Source organism: Oncorhynchus nerka, linkage group LG23 (genome assembly GCF_034236695.1).
Source record: "Oncorhynchus nerka isolate Pitt River linkage group LG23, Oner_Uvic_2.0, whole genome shotgun sequence".
In the NCBI taxonomy this organism is placed as follows: Eukaryota; Metazoa; Chordata; class Actinopteri; order Salmoniformes; family Salmonidae; genus Oncorhynchus; species Oncorhynchus nerka.
Window position 1 is genome coordinate 17,581,186 of NC_088418.1, and position 22,275 is coordinate 17,603,460.

The 22,275-nt window shown below is 43.4% G+C and overlaps 2 protein-coding genes across 2 annotated transcripts; one reads left to right on the plus strand and one right to left on the minus strand.

Moving 5' to 3' along the window:
• Window positions 1–139: 139 nt before the first annotated feature.
• Window positions 140–1,501, minus strand: LOC115106157 (D(5)-like dopamine receptor). The gene has a single exon (XM_029628714.2). It carries the CDS (start codon window positions 1,472–1,474, stop codon window positions 140–142), a length of 1,335 nt encoding a protein of 444 aa, XP_029484574.1. The 5' UTR covers window positions 1,475–1,501.
• Window positions 1,502–2,526: 1,025 nt separating this feature from the next.
• Window positions 2,527–22,245, plus strand: LOC115106374 (TBC1 domain family member 12-like). Its single transcript, XM_065007918.1, is given in 15 exon segments — window positions 2,527–2,992; window positions 2,994–4,150; window positions 5,880–5,988; window positions 10,164–10,220; window positions 11,340–11,470; window positions 12,170–12,252; window positions 12,595–12,712; window positions 13,412–13,518; window positions 15,369–15,443; window positions 16,105–16,196; window positions 16,337–16,408; window positions 16,506–16,634; window positions 17,033–17,142; window positions 17,323–17,581; window positions 20,433–22,245. Coding segments are annotated over 15 exon segments (2,742 nt in total). The 5' UTR covers window positions 2,527–2,821; the 3' UTR covers window positions 20,505–22,245.
• The last annotated feature ends 30 nt before the right edge of the window (window positions 22,246–22,275 follow it).

Genomic DNA, 22,275 nt, shown 5'->3' on the forward strand with positions numbered 1-22,275 from the left:
TTACCTGAGGTTTGTACCAATGTTTTTATATACAATGCTAGACAGAATATTGTACACTATAACACCATGTGAAGATCTGAAAATAGGTATGATAGTGTACTGTATATCAAACATGAAAAAGACACAAAGTAGACTAGTTTCACATATCCTCAATTTGACCTGGAATCACACAGCACTCACTGGGCCCAGTTGAGGGGAAAGGCATCATGTCTAAGGATATTTCTGCTTCACATTCAAACTGCAGTGTTGCAGGCAGGATACGGTTTCTTGGGTGACGTGAAACATCCGAGATAATGGAGACTTTGTCAAACGGTACGTCCAAGCCTTCACCGTGTGAGACCACGGGCTGGCGTTGAGCACAGTGCGCAGAGGCTGTGATATTTGTGTCTCTCTGGAGCGTAGTGTCGTGGTGGTAAGACACCAACTCGTTGCTGAAATTGACAGCTTCTACAGTAGAACTGGAGCAGTATCTATTGCAGCCCAGAATGGTGGAGAATGCTTTCCTGAAATCAGCATTAAATGCGTATATGACTGGGTTTAATGATGAGTTGGCCCAGCCAAACCACACAAACATGTTAAACGTGGTGTTACTTACGCACAGGCGATCACCAACATCATTGATGTCACAAAAAGGTACGATGCAGTTGACCACGAAAAAAGGTAACCAGCAAAATACAAAAACTCCCATAATGATAGAAAGTGTCTTTAAAACTTTCGTTTCTTTTTTAAAAGTTCTTTTAAAGGAGTTTGTTTGCTCGGTTGCTTGCTGATTGTTCTGTGCGTGTTCCACCGCTCTCTCCAGCGATGATATCCTCCGGATCTGGGTTTGCGCAATCCGGTAGATCCGAGTGTAAGTGCCAACCATAATAACGACGGGAATGTAAAAACTGATCAATGAGGAAGATATGGCATATGTGCTATTCAAGCTTGCATTGCAGTCCTCGATTTCATTCATCTCGTTCCCTGTTGCATTTTCCTCCTCTGCTTTGTGCCAATTGAGCTGAACTGGAATGAAGGAGATGAGAATGGAGAGGGTCCATGCCACTCCGATCATAACGAAGGCAAACCTCTGGGTCATTTTACGCTCATATCGAAAAGGGCTCGAAATTGCCCAGTATCTGTCCATACTTATTATACAAAGATTGAGAATTGACGCGGTGGAGCACATGATGTCAAAAGCAATCCAGGTATCACAGAAGCTGCCGAAGATCCAGCATCCGGCCACCTCAGACATGGCCTTCCACGGCATCACAAGAACGGCCACGAATAGATCTGATACCGCCAACGAGATGACAAAAAAGTTGGTAACTTTAGATCGAAGGTGTCTAAATTTGATCACCGCGGCGCAAACGAGTGTATTCCCAAGAAGCGTTGAAACGATTAGGATGAACAGGACGCAGCCGGTGAGCGCACGGACGCTGCGCCCGGAGCTGTCCGTTTCAGCACCTGCGGTTTGGTTGTCAGATTTCTCCATTGACAACTAATTGATCCGCTTTTCTGCACATATAAAAGTTTGCATCTTCTACACTTGGCGTTCAGCACTACCTATATACATTATTCTTTCCACATCGTTTTGGAGAACCCACTTGCGGATTTGGGAACTCATGCGGTAGCTATTTCATAAATTGCTTAATGTATTTTTTAATTTTAAATATAGCATATCTACATCATAAACAGTACGTAAACAATAACGTAATCTCCGTTATTTTCTTACTCTGATCCAGTAAAACATTGTCCATGGTCGTGAATTAGTGCACTGCACATAACCCATTCTGCACGATCGCGCCTTTTTTGACAGTGAATGGGTGAATAGTCTCCCTCAGTGGTTGAATAGCGACTCTCGGTGCTTGATGATGGCAATGAATACCCCTCCTCTTAACAATGAGATATGACGAAAACATGTGAATGTTTTCTGATCCGGGGTAATACCATCAACCGTAGAAAATGCAGTTAACGATGCCCCATGATTGCGATATTATCAGAAGTTTGACATCTAGGCAATTTCAGAGAAATTCGGAAATCGGACAAGAAAAACATCTATACAATATATTTATATATTGATTATAGAACATTTAAAGAAAATATATAATCAATCAGTTAACTATTGAATGAATGCGGACATAATTAGCACTTTCAGTAGCCTATGGAATAGCCTGTTATTTAGATGCCTCTAAACAGCTAAATAAAACATAATTTCATTGGCGCTGTCTATGGTGCTGAAACTAAACTGGTCACTATAGGTAACCTTTGTAGGCTATGAAGTGAAACAAATTAAACTACTCCATTGTGTGATCAACTCTTTCCAGGTCTTAGCCTGCCACCATTGTTGTGAGTCCCTTTACAAGAGACCAACGGGATACTACATCTTAAAAACCGACAACGAACAAATCCTGAATACCTGCGCATTGTGCTGTTTAAAAAAAAGTGTTTCGGATAAGCCATGCGTGTTATAGCACCGCACGGACACCAGATGTCACCCCATCCCAGATTTTCCGTCTGCGTGCTGGGGGATTTGCTCTCCCCCCTACGTCATTGGAATCTCAAAATGGCTCCTGCTCAAATTCGCCGTCCAAGTGGGGGTGGTTGCCGGTTTTTCTAACAGAAATTACACACGACCATACGACTGACATTCTCTCTTTTCCTGCCGCTATCTCTCGAAATAGAAACCGTAATTTGTTAGCGTCATCATCATGTAATTAGGGATACGCTGAGATCATGATAGGCATAGCCTACAGGGAACAACCGGGACTGAGCAATTGTAGCTTATGCAGCCGCCACAGCGTTTTTGTTGTGGAGCGGTGGTGTGGGGAATGTGATTGACATGGAAAAGGCAGAGAATGGCATTTTTCCACCGGCTTTGTCTGTGAACGAAAAGTGGTCCAGCAGCACATCTCTCAACCAGCCACTGGCTGACGATATCGCCGACGCCGCAGGTCCTCTCTCTAAACATGTCAACAGGGATGAGACGTGTTGGACTGACAGCAGACGCAGCCCGTGAAGCAGGAGAGGATATTTCCCGTTCCACAGTAGCGTGTGTACGTGTCGGGAGTACGATAATGCTCGATTTAGTTACTGACAGCCCATCTGGTGGCACTGCAAGCAATTGTGTCATTCCTGAGCCAGGTAGCGACTCTGCTACAAACGGGTTTACTGGGTCAATAGTGGTTGCCTCCAAGGCAGGGAGCTGCTCTGCTATCACTGCAGTGAATCGAGAGGAAATGGACAGAAGTGGTCTCTGGGGGACCTCACTGACTCAGAAGAACAATGATTGCTCTGCAGAAAGACTAGATGCCTGTGTGACAGCAGCTGAGGCACTGCAGTCATTGGCACACTCTTGGAATGGACAGCTTGAACAGAGGTGCACAGCAGCCTCCCGGACTGGTCCGGCGGGGTTCTCGATTGGAGACACCGTGTGTGTTATACAGAGTCCTCTTCGCAGTGATGCTGTTATTAGACCACATATTAACCGAAGTACGACCCCTGACAAGGAGGACAAAATGGCAAACGGTGGATTATTGATTGGATACAACAGCGCAAAGTTACACACAGAGACAGCTGGAACAATTCTTTCTGATGGAGCTGCAACCTCTATCTCTAACCCACAATGTGAAAAACTCCCCATGTCTGCAGTGAGTGCAAGGGAGGGCCATCACGAATCCTGCAATATCAGAGAGGAACCTGATGGAGCCGGGGCCCAGCCTAGAAAACAAGTTAACGTGGCAGGAGAGCTATCTGATGGGGCTACTTCCAGTCTCACCTCTCAGGGTTTACCATCAAGCCCAGCACCAAGGAAATACCCCTGCAGTGTTAAACCAGACACCAAGCAGGGAGCAGAACCATCAACATCTGGTCACCCAGGAGGGGATCCATCCTCCAGACTCCATCCTCAGTCCCGCAAGACCACCAGTCTGAACTATGAGCCGTCCAGCATTCTCAGCCCAGGGGACGAGGATGAGGATGGGGAGACCTTCGTGGAGCTGGGGGCCCAAGGCTACAGTGACCTCAGGTTCATGGACGTCAGTCTGAGCTCCAGGAACACCTATGAGTCCAGCAGACGTCAGTCCGCCCCAGGACATATAGGACCGAGTGTGGACTCCTCTGAACTGGCCTTACAGTCAAAAAGACCTGGCATCGCTGAGTATTTCGGCAGGTAAATTAGTTTTTTTCTTTGTGGTCTGAGGTTATTTGCAGGTTGCCGAGAGGATTTCTTACAAGGACAAGAACGGCACAAACTTTTAAAGTTTGCATTTACACTGTGTATAGCCGCATTATTGCTGCAATATACACCCGTTACAACAGCAGTCACTTCTGTTAACCATGCTCTCCTAACAGAGATGTGTCCTGACATTGTAACAGCACACCAGGACATAATGAACAAAGCCATAACTAGAACTAGGTCTCAGTCAACATTTAGCGCAGGCAGAGACCCACCTGGTGGAAATGGAGCCAGCTGCAGTGAATACCGTTATATTGGTGTTCCCACAAGGACATCCCCTAGGTGCGTACTCTTTACATTAAAGGATTTTATCTACTTTATCTACTTCCCAAGAGTCAGATGAACCAGTGGATACCATTTGTATGTCTCTGCGTGTAGTTTGAGGAACAGGGTTGGAGAGCCCTGCTTTAAGGTGTAAACAATTTAGAAACAGTTAATTATTACTTCAGAGATCGTTTATAAATATGTAATAAATACATTTTGGTATATATAATAAAATAATGAACAGTTTATAAACTACGTATAACTCCTTCATAAACACTTTTGAGTACACCTTAATGTGAAGCGTTAACCCCTAGGTTTATAATCCCACATAGGATCAGGTGAAATTCATTCAATTGATGAAATAAGAGTGCCAGAAAATCACTCACTCAGCTGAACGGACCATATCACTTTGACTTATTAGTATGAATTATTGGCACCCTTGAGAAAGATGAGCAAAACATACTGTATATAATAAATAATGAAAATACTGAGCTATATTATCGGCAAAAAAATAACTGCATTCCAGGTGACTACCTCATGAAGCTGGTTGAGAGTGTACAAAGCCGTTATCGAGGCAAAGAGTGGCTACTTTGAATAATCTAAAATCTAAAAATATATTTTGATTTGCTTAACACTTTTTTGGTTACTACATGATTCCATATGTGTTATTTCATAGTTTTGATATCTTCACTATTCTACAATGTAGAAAATAGTCAAAATAAAGAAAACCCCTTGAATGAGTAGGTGTGTCAACTTCTGACTGGTACTGTATATATGTATTGCTCAGAGAAAGAGATTTTGTTTAACAAATAATATATATATTTTTTAATAAAAAAGATTGGGGTCAAAATTATTGGCACCCCTGTTTTCTATTCTCTTCAATACCTCCCTTTGCAAGGATAACTTCACTTTTTCTAAAATGTTTTTAGAGGGCAGATGAAGGACCAAAGATCTGAAAAGATTCTGTATGGAGAAATGGTCTTAAGTTCCCTCCCAATGTGTTTCTTCAATCTCATAAAACATTTTTTTTAATACTCTTATCCTCGCAAGGTGATCTATTGAAAATAGAGGTGGCAATAATTTTTGATCCCAATCTTTACATTTAAAAAAATACTTGTTAAATGAAAATCCCTTTCCCTGAGCATATACAATATAGCTCAGTATTTCTATTATTTGTTTGATAGTCTTTTTTGCTTCTCTTTATCAAGGGTGCCAATCATTTTGGACCTGACTGTATGTCAGATCAGGGAAATGATTCAGAGACTCAGAGAAACCTTAATTTCCCTGTTTTCTCAGTATGTCTACTCATCAAAACTGTTTCGCTGACCGGAGGAATAAATGAAAGTGTGTCATCATTAATAATTACCCACACATTGTCCTGGTTTTTCTGTCTGTTCAGGGGTTTATTTTCCAAGAAGCATATAGAGCCGAATGTACCTGGGTGGAAGCTGTTTGGAAAGGTTGCTGCCAGAGAGAGCCCTCCCAAGGACTCCAGGACCATACAGCAGGTTGGTACCCTGGTCCTCTATTCTTCTTGTCAGATTAGGAGTGCTGATCTAGAATATTGTCTTTTAAATCATTATAACTACGATTTCATTGACATGGAGGACCTGGGTCCGTAAACATCAAGAATCGCATCGTTGGAGTGCTGATCGAGCTTTTAAACCCACCCCTCAGCTACTTTCAGTCCATTCCACCTATCTACGTACATTTCCCTGTTATGATTTCCATGTGCCATATATATTTCAACTGTGCTGTGATGTGTCACATAGATTCTGAACCTGTCTAATCGCATAGTATCTACAGATTGTAAGTTCAAGATCAATATTTTACTGAAAGTATTATTATATTGTTGATTGATTGACTGTGGTTTTTCAAATCTCCCAACACTACTATTTGTAGTGTTTATTTTAGATAAATGTTGTGATTTTTCAGCCATTCCTGAACCTGTGACCAGAAACAAGCTACATAGAGGCTATGCCAAATAAGTGATCAAATGATTCTTTCTCTTCGTAGCAAAATCTGCAGAGCTGAACTGGTTTTATGCCCCATATACATAACATTCTGTTTGAATTTTGTATAATCATTTAAATGGAGAAACTCTTACGTTTTTGAATCAAGTGTTGCGCTCTGAGAAGCTTTTTGAATGCTTGCTCTGATGTCACTGTGCTCCTAAGTCTACAGTAGTTATTCACTAACCTATTAACTGACCGTCTAACTTCCTGTACAGTATTGTGTATGGGAGAGAACGCTATCTGACCCTCCCTGGAGTGAAGCCAGCAAGTCTAGTTGAATGCAATGAGCTCAATATTTAGCCCAGATAATGTCCCCTACGTGCTAGTCAGGACTTAATCCCTATTCATCTAGGTTATGTCAGCATTACATACATACAGTAACCTCACTTTGTTAACATACGTAGCTTAAAGCTTGAAAGAAAGTCCAGAACTACCGTTATTTCATTTAAATCAAGTCATTTAGACCCCTTCTGTTCAACTCCTTCACCAATGATACATTGCATTTACAGGCCTTTGTTTTATATTGTATGACATGAATCATTAGTTTATTCGCAGCCTTGTGCAATATGTCATGCCACTGCATAACAATCACTCCCTAGGCCCTATTCTCACAATAACTCACCTATAACAGTCTGACCAGGTAGCAAACTGATAGCAACTCACAGCTCAAGTCAATTCTTTATATCTATCCTTCTGTGTGTCCTGTAATAGAGCATCTTGTAACGATGACATCACAGCTTATAGATAAGTGTTGCAAAGGCTGTAGTCAGTCTGTACTTGGCCTACTCCTTCCCAACACTTGACAAGAGCAAGTAGGGTGTGGTAGGAGTAGGGTTCAGGTCCTCCATGTTGGGAGGCTGGCAGCCCACTACAGCTGTTGAGGGTGTATGCTCCAGCTGGCTCTGTGCCTGGCTGCCTGGCTGGGTAACTAAGGAGCTGGTCTTACTCAAGGTGGATGCCTCTTGCCTGCTGTGTTGAGCCTCGGCTGGGCTTGAATTATGCCCATCTCCTAGCCTCAGCCATGAGGCTTGTCTCCTGCCCTTAGCCCCTAGCTCTGTTCTTCCTCTCCCTCTCTCTCCCTCACTCCCTGTCTCCCGCGCTACCTCCCCCACTCTACCCTGCAGCTACTGATCTGTCTCCACACTTGTCGGAGGCAATAATACATGTTTTCATGCCTGGATGGAAACAGACACTAAAGCCAATTACATTTGTCCCTTCACTGGATTAGTAGTGCACTTAAATCTAGTACTCTACAGCTGCAGACGGGGATGAGAGCATGTATCTGCCTCACTACTGAGATTATGACTAGACAAGAGTGATCTCATCTACAGTGAGCTACGTGGGTTAGAGCAGGGATTAGGGGACTCTTAGGAAAAAGGGTTCCAAAAACTATTTTTGGTTCCACATAGAATTATTTTGGGTTTCATGTAGAACCCTCTATAGAAAAGGGTTCTACATGGAACCAAAAAGGGTTCTACCTGGAACCAAAAGTGGTTCTTCAATGGGGACAGCCGAATAACCATTTTAGGTTCTATATAGCACCTTTTTTTCTAAGAGTGTCAATGTTTTTTTACTTTACCTTTATTTAACTAGGCAAGTCAGTTGAGAACAAATTCTTATTTTCAATGACGGCCTAGGAGCAGTGGGTTAACTGCCTTGTTCAGGGGCAGAATGACAGAGTCCAACGCTCTACTAGTCCAACGCTCTAACCACTAGGCCACCTGCCGCCACCAGGGTTCATCTGTAATGTGTTACACAAATGTGCCGTACAGAAACTCAGATGATGGGAAGTTTATTCATGCAGTTATCCTACGTGCAAGGAGAGGGAGGGACTGAGTTGGATCTCCAACAGAGGCCTTTTTAAAATAAAGTTGACTATCTTCTTAACCCTATCCGAAGGGCAAAGATGCTTATGTGGATTGGAAGTGTACTGAAGTACTTGAAATAATTGTTTAGTTTGAAAGACAGTTTGGAGTTGTTTTTTTGGAGGGATTGAGCTACAGTGCCTTGCGAAAGTATTCGGCCCCCTTGAACTTTGCGACCTTTTGCCACATTTCAGGTTTCAAACATAAAGATATAAAACTGTATTTTTTGTGAAGAATCAACAACAAGTGGGACACAATCATGAAGTGGAACGACATTTATTGGATATTTCAAACTTTTTTAACAAATCAAAAACTGAAAAATTGGGCGTGCAAAATTATTCAGCCCCCTTAAGTTAATACTTTGTAGCGCCACCTTTTGCTGCGATTACAGCTGTAAGTCGCTTGGGGTATGTCTATCAGTTTTGCACATCGAGAGACTGACATTTTTTCCCATTCCTCCTTGCAAAACAGCTCGAGCTCAGTGAGGTTGGATGGAGAGCATTTGTGAACAGCAGTTTTCAGTTCTTTCCACAGATTCTCGATTGGATTCAGGTCTGGACATTGACTTGGCCATTCTAACACCTGGATATGTTTATTTTTGAACCATTCCATTGTAGATGTTGCTTTATGTTTTGGATCATTGTCTTGTTGAAAGACAAATCTCCGTCCCAGTCTCAGGTCTTTTGCAGACTCCATCAGGTTTTCTTCCAGAATGGTCCTGTATTTGGCTCCATCCATCTTCCCATCAATTTTAACCATCTTCCCTGTCCCTGCTGAAGAAAAGCAGGCCCAAACCATGATGCTGCCACTACCATGTTTGACAGTGGGGATGGTGTGTTCAGGGTGATGAGCTGTGTTGCTTTTACGCCAAACATAACGTTTTGCATTGTTGCCAAAAAGTTCAATTTTGGTTTCATCTGACCAGAGCACCTTCTTCCACATGTTTGGTGTGTCTCCCAGGTGGCTTGTGGCAAACTTTAAACAACACTTTTTATGGATATCTTTAAGAAATGGCTTTCTTCTTGCCACTCTTCCATAAAGGCCAGATTTGTGCAATATACGACTGATTGTTGTCCTATGGACAGAGTCTCCCACCTCAGCTGTAGATCTCTGCAGTTCATCCAGAGTGATCATGGGCCTCTTGGCTGCATCTCTGATCAGTCTTCTCCTTGTATGAGCTGAAAGTTTAGAGGGACGGCCAGGTCTTGGTAGATTTGCAGTGGTCTGATACTCCTTCCATTTCAATATTATCGCTTGCACAGTGCTCCTTGGGATGTTTAAAGCTTGGGAAATCTTTTTGTATCCAAATCCGGCTTTAAACTTCTTCACAACAGTATCTCGGACCTGCCTGGTGTGTTCCTTGTTCTTCATGATGCTCTCTGCGCTTTTAACGGACCTCTGAGACTATCACAGTGCAGGTGCATTTATACGGAGACTTGATTACACACAGGTGGATTGTATTTATCATAATTAGTCATTTAGGTCAACATTGGATCATTCAGAGATCCTCACTGAACTTCTGGAGAGAGTTTGCTGCACTGAAAGTAAAGGGGCTGAATAATTTTGCACGCCCAATTTTTCAGTTTTTGATTTGTTAAAAAAGTTTGAAATATCCAATAAATGTCGTTCCACTTCATGATTGTGTCCCACTTGTTGATGATTTTTCACAAAAAAATACAGTTTTATATCTTCATGTTTGAAGCCTGAAATGTGGCAAAAGGTCGCAAAGTTCAAGGGGGCCGAATACTTTCGCAAGGCACTGTATTTAACTCTTGAGTGCAAACTCTGTTTTTCTTTCATCAGGAGAGTGTTCCAGGTGGTCTCACGTCTGTGTCTGCACCCAATCTCTTAAGTGAAGGGGTATGGACTTTCTCAAGTTTCCCTTTCAGTCATCTTCTCACTCTCCTGTCTGCATGGGGTTGCCAAGCAACCATTTCCATTGCACATCCAACTCATGCCCATGCCAACCCGTAGCACTTTGACAGGGGAAGGGAAATAAATGCATGTTAGAAAAAATACAAATAACAATTAATCGCAGGTTCTTCAACAATACCAAGGTCTCTGAGACTCTTGCCTTAGCTCCAGCAGCTTAGTCTCTGTGGCTCAAAATGTTGGAATCCAAAGTATGACTAGGTTTTAGTTCCAGTTGTCCTAACATACAGTACATGCGACCACATGTTTCTCTAGTGCAATAGATCTATTCCATATCGATTGTATTCCTTTTATTCCTTATCTGGGAATGTAAGGGTTTTTGGTTTACGGGTGTATTTGACTTGAGGATTATGAATACACAGTTGATTATGTGATTGTATTTACACTTTGACATTACGAGTGGTGCCAGAGCTCCATCTGCTTCTCTGCTATACCATTTGTGAATAGAAATGCATGGGTGTTGGTTATACACAGTTCATCTCTGACTTTTCTTTGTACTATGGGACAGCAGCAATACATTTGGAGAAAGAGCTGTGACTATTTCTAAATTTTTACTATTGGGGGTCATTCCTTCAACAGGCTCTGATGCATTAGGCATGGCTAGGTATTTATTGACCCCTCTAGAAATGACTCATAAGATCTCTCTCCAGTCATCAACAACCATCATACTCCTCAGTCCCCCCATTTGTTTTCTCTCTCTCTCTCTTTCTCTCTCTCTGTCACTCACTCTCTCTCTCTGTCGCTCACTCTTTCTCTCTCTCTCTGTCGCTCACTCTTTCTCTCTCTCTCTCGCTCTCTGTCTGTCTCTCTCTCTCTGTCTCGCTCTCTCTCTCTCCTCTCTCTGTCTCTCTCTCTATCTGCCTGTATGGGCTTTGTGATCTCCATCATCCTGTCAGCTGATCCTGTCGCCCCTCGTGGCTAACCCCACTCTATCTTTCCTTCCTTTCAAATGCAAACCCATAAGTCTAGTTGGACTAGTTGAAATGCATATACTGGGGCTGTGTTTTCCAGTTTCTATGGAGATTTAGGTTTTTGATGTATCTGCAGGAGTACGAGGCCAGGGCGGGCAAGGCTGGATCTGGGGGAACGTCTCCTACTCAGCCTCAACATGGCCGGAAGAAGAACCTGGTCTTTGAACCACTGTCCACCACAGCTCTTATACTAGAGGACAGGCCTTCGTAAGTCCCCACTATCTCTCCTTTTTTCTTTCTCTTTCTTTGTCGGTTCCTCTTTTCTTTTTTAGTTTATTCTGCCCCCCTGTTCCTGCCCTGGGGCGGCAGGGTAGCCTAGTGGTTAGAGTGTTGGACTAGTAACCGGAAGGTTGCAAGTTCAAACCCCCGACCTGACAAGGTACAAATCTGTCGTTCTGCCCCTGAACAGGCAGTTAACCCACTGTTCCTAGGCCGTTATTGAAAATAAGTATTTGTTCTTAACTGACTTGCCTAGTTAAATAAAGGTAAAATAAATAAAATAATAATACAAAATACAAGGGGAAAGGCCTAACCTCCCAGACCTGCAGCCATATTACTTACACACATTCCATTGTTTTCAACTAGGCTCAGGCCAGGGTGTGGTGTCTACACAGTAAGAAACGCAGCGTCCAGAGACGAGCCGTGTTGTGTTTCTCCTCAGCTCTCTGATCCAAGACCTCCGGCCCTCATTAAGAATAGATACAGTATATGAAATATGAGCATGTCGCCTGAACCATGACAAACACACTGTCTGCAAGGCAAAGTCTCTCTCATTTGTAGGTCTTACTTTCTCTTAAGTCCTCAATGTGTTAAACTAGCCATTTTGTGTCCTCAGTTGCTGTGATATGCACGGATTACGGTGAAACCGGCTGATACTGTGTCCCATCTCCTCTTGTCTCTCTGCAGGAACCTTCCTGCTAAGCCTGTGGAGGAGGCCCAGCGTCACCGTCAGGAGTATGATGAGATGGTGGCCGAGGCCAAGAAGAGAGGTACTGGTACTTGTACTGTTACTGGTATTGTTGCTGTTGCTGGTACTGCACTGTCTGTCTCCTCAGAGCTGTGTAATTGAGGTCAGCAGCATCTGGCCTGTCGACTGAACAGATCTCCAGATGGCACTTAGCTCAGTCTGTCTGTTGTAGCTGTTGCAAATACTTTTGTAACTTTATATGTACTTTAACAATTGTAAAGCTTTATGCAAATTATTATAAAGCATTTATAAGCATCTGTTAACATTTATAACCATCTGTTAACATTTCTAAGCATGTATAATGGCTTATTCATTGAAGTTATTGTAAAGTGTAACCAAATAATTTGTGTCCCCATCCCCACAGAGATAAAGGAGGCCCAGAGGAAGAGGAAAGAGATGAAGGAGAGGTTTAAGCAGGAGGACAGCATCGCCAACGCCATGGTTGTCTGGAACCACGACATTCTGCCCAACTGGGACAACATGTGAGCCACTTCCTGCGAAACAACTCTCCACTGGCACGGAGCAGCTATGTACACTATCCAGTCAGTCAGGCAGTCCGTCTGTCAGTACAATATTCAGTCAGTTACTCAGTCAGTCAGTTATTTTGCCAGTCAGCCAGCCAGACAGTCACTGAACCAGTCAGTCAGTCAATGAGTCAGTGAACAAGTCAGTCAGTGAGTCAGTCTGTAATGAACATTCAATGAACCAGTCAGTCAGTGAACCAGTCAGTCAGTGAACCAGTCAGTCAGTGAGTGAGTCAGTCAGTAAATGAACAAGTCAGTCAGTGAACCAGTCAGTGAGTCTGACTGTAAATCAGTCATTCAGTGAACCGGTCAGTCAATAAATCAGTCAGTCAGTCAGTGAGCCAGTCAGTCAGTAAATCAGTCAGGCAGTGAACCAGTCGGTCATGCAGTGAACCAGTCAGTCATGCAGTGAACCAGTCAGTCATGCAGTGAACCAGTCAGTCATGCAGTGAACCAGTCAGTTATGCAGTGAGCCAGTCAGTGAGTCAATGAGCCAGTCAATGAGCCAATCAGTGAGTCAGTGAGCCAGTCAGTCATGCAATGAGGCAGTCAGTCATGCAGTGAGCCAGTCAGTCAGTGAACCAGTAAGTCAGTGGGCATAGGTCAGGGCTCGGTTGTTCAGTAGGCCCATGCCAGTCAGTTTGTGTCCCCCTGTAGGCGTAACACTCGGCGGGTGAGAGAGCTCTGGTGGCAGGGCTTGCCCCCCAACGTCAGAGGAAAGGTCTGGAGCCTAGCCATCGGCAACGAGCTCAACATCACCCCAGGTATGTATGGTGTTTCAATAGTCATAACTCATAGAACTCCCATCATAATTGTCTATTCCCATTGGCATGCCAAAATATGATTTGCCTTCAGAATAAGATATACAAAGTGAAGGATGTCATGTACATAAACTCAGCAGAAAAAGAAACGTCCTCTCACTGTCAACTGCTTTTATTTTCAGCAAACTTAACATGTTTAAATATTTGTATGAACAGAACAAGATTCAACAGCTGAGGCATAAACTGAACAAGTTCCACAGACATGTGACTAACATAAATGGAATAATGTGTCCCTGAACAAAGTGGAGGTCAAAATCAAAAGTAACAATCAGTATCTGGTGTGGCCACCAGCTGCATTAAGTACTGCAGTGCATCTCCTTCTCATGGACTGCACCAGATTTGCCAGTGCTTGCTGTGAGATGTTACCCCACTCTTCCACCAAGGCACCTGCAAGTTCCCGGACATTTCTGGGGGGAATGGCCCTAGCCCTCACCCTCTGATCCAGCAGGTCCCAGACATGCTCAATGGGATTGAGATCTGGGCTCTTTGCTGGCCATGGCAGAACAGTTCCTGTCTTGGAGGAAATTCCGCACAGAACGAGCAGTATGGCTGGTGGCATTGTCATGCTAGAGTGTCATCTCAGGATGAGCTTGCAGTGTTGAGATTGCCTGCAATGACAACAAGCTCAGTCCGATGATGCTGTTACACACCGCCCCAGACCATGACGGACCCTCCACCTCCAAATCGATCCCGCTCCAGAGTACAGGCCTCAGTGTAACGCTCATTCCTTCGACGATAAACGTGAATCCAACCATCATCCCTGGTGAGACAAAACCGTGACTCGTCAGTGAAGAGCACTTTTTGCCAGCCCTGTCTGGTCCAGCGACGGTGGGTTTGTGCCCATAGGCGACGTTGTTACCGGTGATGTCTGGTGACGACCTGCCTTACAACAGGCCTACAAGCCCTCAATCAAGCCTCTCTCAGGCTATTGCGGACAGTCTGAGCACTGATGGAGGGATTGTGCGTTCCTGGTGTAACTCGGGCAGTTGTTGTTGCCATTCTGTACCTGTCCTGCAGGTGTGATGTTTGGATGTACCGATCCTGTGCAGGTGTTGTTACACGTGGTCTGCCACGCGAGGACGATCAGCTGTCCGTCCTGTCTCCCTGTAGCGCTGTCTTAGGCGTCTCACAGTACAGACATTGCAATTGATTACCCTGGCCACATCTGCAGTACACATGCCTCCTTGCAGCATGACTAAGGCACGTTCACGCAAATGAGCAGAGACCCTGGGCATCCTTCTTTTGGTGTTTTTCAAAGTCAGTAGGAAGGTGTCCTAAGTTTTCATAACTGTGACCTTAATTGCCTACCGTCTGTAAGCTGTTAGTGTCTTAACGACCGTTCTACAGGTGTATTTTCATTAATTGTTTATGGTTCATTGAACAAGCACGGGAAACAGTGTTTAAACCTTTTACAATGAAGATCTGTGAAGTTATTTGGAGTTATAAGAATTATCTTTGAAAGGCAGGGTCCTGAGAAAGGGACGTTTCTTTTTTCGCTGAGTTTACATTGAAATGTATTAAAATAGCCAAGGTTATACTTGTAGAAATTTAGTACCATATTGTTTGTTTTCTACCAAAGCAACACGTTCACCTCTTTCAGCTGGAATAGATTTACGAGCCTGTTGTGCATGTAGTGGAAGGAATTTCTGGATGAAAAGGCCGACTGTTTTTACTGCCAGGAAGTGCCTTTGTGGGTTACACAAAAAAAGCATAATAGACGTCTCAACTGGAGGACCCACCGCCTGACTCATTGCGAGAGATCTTCTTTCATTTCCCTCTTTTCTTCTCTACAGGGCTGTATGACATCTTCCTCTCCAGAGCCAAGGAGAGGTGGAGGAGTTTCAGTGAGATGGGTTCAGAGGCTGATGGTACGTCTGAGATGGGGGGGGGGGTCACGTGGCAAGACTGTGAATTAAAGCCAAGCTCCTCGCATGTCAGACTGAACTCCCCAGACCCAAGACTCATCCATTCTCCTCTCTTCCTCTCTGAGGCAAAGCTATTTCCTCTCGTTGCTTCACATCTATCGGCCATATTGGTGGCCCGCATTGCTGCACAAATCCCCCTCGTTCAGCAATCATCTGCAGGCTTGGAGGAGAACGGAGAACTTTCTGCAAAGGGTTTCTGTTGTTTTTACTCCAGTGTTCTGCGAAATGTCTGTTTCTGCCATCATGTCAGACTAACTGGCCATTGGTGTAGTGCTGAGAGCCAACAGTGACACATTCTCTCCTCTAGCTCGTCAGAAAGACTGTGTTGTTGCCAACGAGAGCCTCAGGAGATAGATCCAACAGGACTTAATGGAGCTGAACAGAAATATTTGCAGGATGTCTTCCTCTTGGCATCGTTTTAGGGTTACAAAATATTGGCACGGCATCAGTGTCTCTATGTATCATTGATTACCGAATTACTCTGTCTATCATGCACAGACAACGATACAGAGAGGTCGAACCAGCAGGAGATCAGTTTATTTGAGTAAACTGAAATTATTAAGTTTTTCCTCTCGTTAGTAATCTGTTTGTGTTTCAATACTAGATGGGACATCGCTGGCAGACAGAGAGTCCAGTCTGGACCTGATCAAGCTGGACATATCCCGCACATTCCCACCTCTTTTTATATTCCAGAAGGTACAGTACATTTCTTACCCACTACTGTGTGTGTGTGTGTGTGTGTGTGTGTGTGTGTGTGTGTGTGTGTGTGTGTGTGTGTGTGTGCGCGCGCGTGCGCTCCATGACATTTCTCATCCTCTGATTGTCTTCCACCACAGGGTGGGCCATATCATGATCTCCTCCACAGCGTGCTGGGGGCCTACACCTGTTACAGACCTGATGTGGGATATGTGAGTAACACTTCTAAACAGCACTCTTAAGTCTTTATTTTATGCCATACTGTACATGCGGTGATTGTGAACTAAAATGGGTGTTCTGTTCTCTCAGGTTCAGGGCATGTCCTTCATAGCTGCAGTGTTAATCCTCAACCTGGAGGAAGCTGACGCCTTCATTGCCTTCGCTAACCTGCTCAACAAGCCCTGCCAGCTGGCCTTCTTCAGAGTGGACCATGACCTAGTGAGTCCTACTTCCACAGTGGCCACCGTAAAAAAAACGGTCCTCTCTAAAACTAATTTAAAGGGATACTTCACCCAAATTACATATTGGGTTCCTTACCCTGTACGCAGTCTATGGACAAGGTATGACAGCAATCCATGCTTTGGTTTAGTTTCCCAGGAATTGTCTCCACATGCTAACGTTTTAGCATTTGTAGCACAAATCCCATTCAAATCATGGGACTGATATTAGCATTTTTCCCACATCATGTTCATGTCATCTATAAGTGACTTTGTTGAGCTTCACAATACATTTGAAATACTTTTGGACGATGTTGACATGATGCACGATTAGCTCTTTAACAGTACTGAATTAGTGGTCCCTGAATCTGTCTCTGACCTTTTTTTCTTCTCCTCTAGATGCTGAAATACTTTGCTGCGTTCGAGGTGTTCTTTGAAGAGAACCTCCCTAGACTGTTTAACCACTTCCAGATCTCCAACCTCACCCCAGATCTCTATCTCATCGACTGGTGAGTAACTATAGATCTCTATATGAAAGCATGCAGCAGTTCTCTGTTAGTGTGGCCTTCAAGCTGTTTTCTCACACATTTAACACCAGCCATGCTGTCAGGTCATTATTCACAGTTATCAGAGCACAGCTGCTGTGCCATTTTTTTGGCCTGTGTGTATCTGTCTGTGTCTGTTTACAGGATCTTCACTCTGTACAGTAAGACGTTGCCGTTGGACGTGGCATGTAGAGTGTGGGATGTGTTCTGTCGTGACGGCGAGGAGTTTCTGTTCCGGACGGGTCTAGGGATCCTGCGTCTCTACGAGGATGTGCTCCTACAGATGGATTTCATCCATAGCGCCCAGTTTCTGACACGCCTCCCAGAGGATATAGACTCTGATAGGCTGTTCGCCTGCATCGTGGCCATGCCCATGCTCAACGGAAACAAGAAATGGTCCCAGGTCAGTTCCTCTAAACATAAGAAGACAGGGAAGTGAGAAAATGGAGACGTTTGCACCGAGTGACAATACATACAGTGCATTCGGAAAGTTTTCAAACCCCTTGACTTTTCCACATTTTGTTCCGTTACAGCCTTACTCTAAAATTGATTAAATAATCCCCCCCCCCCTCATCAATCTACAGAAAATACCTCACAATGACAAAGCAAAAACAGGTTTTTAGAAAAGTTTTGCAAATGTATAAAAAAATATGAAATATCATATTTACATAAGTATTCAGATCCTTTACTCAGTATTTTGTTAAAGCACCTTTGGCAGCGATTACAGCCTCGAGTCTTCTTGGGTATGATGCTATAAGCTTGGCACACCTGTATTTGGGGAGTTTCTCCTATTCTTCTCTGCAGATCCTCCCAAGCTCTGTCAGGTTGGATGGGGAGCGTCGCTGCACAGCTATTTTCAGGTCTCTCCAGAAATGTTGGATTGGGTTCAAGTCCAGGCTCTGGCTGGGCCACTCAAGGACAATCAGATACTTGTCCCAAATCCACTCCTGTGTTGTCTTGGCTGTGTGCTTAGAGCTGTTGTCCTGTTGGAAGGTGAACCCTGGCCCAAGTCTGAGGTTTTCATCAAGGATCTCTGTACTATGCTCCGTTCATCTTTCCCTCGATCTTGACTAGTCTCCCAGTCTGTGCCGCTGAAAAACATCCCCACATCATGCTGCCACCACCATGCTTCACCGTGGGGATGGTGCCAGGTTTCCTCCAGCTGTGCCATTTGGCATTCAGGCCAAAGAGTTCGATCTTGGTTTCATCAGACCAGAGAATCTTGTTTCTCATGGTCTGAGAGTCTTTAGGTACCTTTTGCCAAACTCCAAGCGGGCTGCCATGGTCCTTTTACTGAGGAGTGGCTTCCGTGTGGCCTGATTGGTAGAGTGCTGCAGAGATGGTTGTCCTTCTGTAAGATTCTCCCATCTCCACAGAGGAACTCTGTAGCTCTGTCAGAATGACCATCGAGTTCTTGGTCACCTCCCTGACCAAGGCCCTTCTCCCCCGATTGCTCAGTTTGGCTGGGCAGCCAGCTCTAGGAAGAGTCTTGGTGGTTCCAAACTTCTTCCATTAAAGAATGATGGAGGCCACTGTGTTCTTGGGTACCTTCAATGCTGCATAAATGTTTTAGTACCCTTCCTCAGATCTGTGCCTCAACACAATCCTGTCTCGGAGCTCTACTGACAATTCCTTCGACCTCATGGCTTGATTTTGCTCTGACATGCACTGTCAACTGCGGGACCTTATATAGACAGGTGTGTGCCTTTCCAAATCATGTCCGATCAATTGAATTTACCACAGGTGGACTCCAATCAAGTTGTAGAAACATCTGAAGGATGATCAATGGGAACAGGATGCACCTGAGCTCAATTTCGAGTCTCATAACGAAGGGTCTGAATAGCAATGTAAATGATGTATTTCTGTTTTTTATTTGTAATACATTTGCAAAACCTTCTAAAAATTGGTTTTCGCTTTGTTATTATGGAGTGTTGTGTGTAGATTGAGTAACATTTTTTATTTAATCAATTTTAGAATAAGATTCTAACGTAACAAAATGTGGAAAAACTGAAGGGGTCAGAATACTTTCTGAATGTATAAGAATATTATTATGTTTTTAAGGTAAAGCCATTTCTAGAGTCTGTTGTGTGAACTGGGACATGTTCCCAGAATTCCTCACACATATCCTGTATTTATGTTCAGACCCTGGTCTGCCCCGTCACATGTGATACTGGTGTGGCCAGGAGCGGTTTGGGAGTGATACGGCACTCAGACACTGCAATGTCAAATGATTCAGGTTATAATCAAATCAAACTTTATTTGTCACATGCGCCGAATACAACAAGTGTAGACCTTAACGTGAAACGCTTACTTACAAGCCCTTAACCAACAGATCAGTTCAAGAAGAGTTAAGAACATTTTTACCAAATAAACTGAAGTAAATAATAATAAAAGTAACACAATAACATAACAATAACGAGGCTATATACAGGGGGTACCAGTACCGAGGCCAGGTTAGTCGAGGTAATTTGTACATGTTGGTAGGGGTGAAGTGACTATGCATAGATAATAAACAGTGAGTAGCAGCAGTGTAGAAAACAAATGAAGGGGGGTCAATGTAATTAGTGGCCATTTGATTAATTGTTCAGCAATCTTATGGCTTGGGGGTAGAAGCTGTTAAGGAGCCTTTTTGTCCTAGACTTGGCGCTCCGGTACTGCTTGCCGTGCGGTAACAGAGAAAACAGTCTATGACTTGGGTGACTGGAGTCTGACAATATTTTGGGCTTTCCTCTGACACCGCCTATTATATAGGTCCTGGATTGCAGGATGCCGAGCAGTTTCCATACCAGACGGTGATGCAACCGATCAGGATGCTCTCGAGGGTGCAGCTGTAGAACGTTTTGAGGATCTGGGGACCCATGCCAAATCTTTTCAGTCTCCTGAGGGGGGAAAGGTGTTTTCATGCCCTCTTCACGACTTTTGGTGTGTTTGGACCATAATAGTTTGTTGATGTGGACACCAAGAAACTTGAAACTCTCGTCCACTACAGCCCCATCAAAGTTAATTAATGGTGGCCTGTTCGGCCCACCTTTGTCATAGATTCAAACTTGTTGGGTCCTACAATTCATATACTACAGCACCTGCAGAGGTGAATGTATGTCAGTTAAAGAAATACATAAGAAATAACCCATATGATAGTCTGCCTTTTCTGTGGAAATGCAGCACCACCTACAGGTATGTATTGTGTGTGCCTAAAAAGAATGATCGGTTGCAGTTTTTTATTGAGATTTGATCTCCTTCTCTCTCCTCTCCAGGTGTTTAATGCATTGATAAAGGAGAACAAGGACGTGGACAGAAATTGCAGCCAAGTACTGAAGAGTTCATGATTCAGCCGTGGAATATTTTTATGATCACGTTCCTCTCTTTAAATGAGAGCCTTTGACCACATTAGAGTCACAATGGTAAATGGACCTTAAAGAATGACATCATACTTGAAGATGGAGGCCTCAGACACCATTGCCAGTTTGATTGAATTGAGAGTTTTTATGGTAGTATACCATGAATATATGATGATATACTGTAGGTAGATGTGATGAATTGGGTCTGTCTAGTCCCATCAGAAAGGTATGGAGTTTCTTAGATTGAGTGAGGCCCTTTGTTACACCTGTGGATTTTATCTCACTAACATTACAATATATATTTTCTGAAAGTGCACCTCCAAGCATAGATATATTTATATGACTTAATTGACCAAGCCAATTTTACAACATAGAAGGACAATTATGAAATAATTAAGTGACAGAGCCCTTCCGTTTCTTAAGTATCTGAAGCTTGACATCGAATAGTTTAACTAAACTACCAGTAATAGGTTTTCATTACAGTGAGCAATTGTTTTCCGAAACGAATGGACAAAATGTGTGACATGTGGCACTAGCCCAGTATTGGACTAAAGGAGCCTACCGTTACTCCTTAGTCCTTGCATGCTCTGTTTAAAGGGCGAATTGGCTCTGAAAGACAAAACTGGCAAATACTCCCATCTAAACGTGAATCGATTCTCAATTGCGTCACGGTTCTAGAAACATAGATCCCTCTACTTTCATATCACATCTAAATAGTTTCACAAATGCAAAATACACACTGGTTTTAACACAGTTGCAGTCGACAGTATTTTTCAGTGACAACACGTTTGTGTCGCCTGTCTTCCGTTTACACACAGGTGTTCGGATACGGATATCGCTAATTTGCACAGATAGTCCACTCTGTCTTCCGTCTGTTTTCCGTAAACAATCGCTGTAACATGGAAATATGTCCGTATGGGAACCCCAACCCTTTACATTTTTGTTTTGTTTTTTCATTCAAAAGGCACTCGAACATATGAGCTATCTTTGTTGCAGGTGCAACAGTTGAATACGATGCGAAAAAAAATAAGAAACCTGCACACTGCTCTTGCTACTATCACTTCTCTTTATTAAGCTAGCGTTATGAAGGCATTGAGGCCGATGCGTAAAGCTAGCTTCATAAAGAGCAGTTAAACTAGCAAGAGCAGTGTGCAGGTGTGAAAGGTTATGCTTCCGAAATCAGACGGTAAGCGACGCGTGTTAATGTTCAGAACGAGCGTCGCTGCTCGTACACCCCCGTACAGAAGATGCCTTCATCCAATGACTCTTATGTGTAATGTAATAGAACTGAGAGTTATGATCAAGGGCTGTTGTGCCACGTGAGGTAACAGTGTTTTGCTGGATGAGTCCACAGTGAAGCTATTATATTGTTGTGAATAAAACAGCAATGGGACACCTTTTCAAAGTACCTATTCATGAAACATAATTCACTTTTTAAAACTTGGTCTTGTTTGTGATGTTGCTCACATCTATTGTTACTTTACATTTAACCAAACACTTATGTTGAGGTCCAAGATTTTTTATTATCAATACTGTAGTTCGTTTCTACAGTACATGTTTCATATTTGATTGTATATTGTTTCTTATGCTCTCTATTGTATAGTTTTCATACTGAGTACTAAAAACAATTGTACATATCTTTTAAATGAATTCAAAAGTACCTCTGTGATACTGTATCAGACCAAAAGTTATGAATTATGTAAATAAATCAAAGATGATTATTCCCAAATGGTCAACAGTTTTTCCTGACTGCCACACG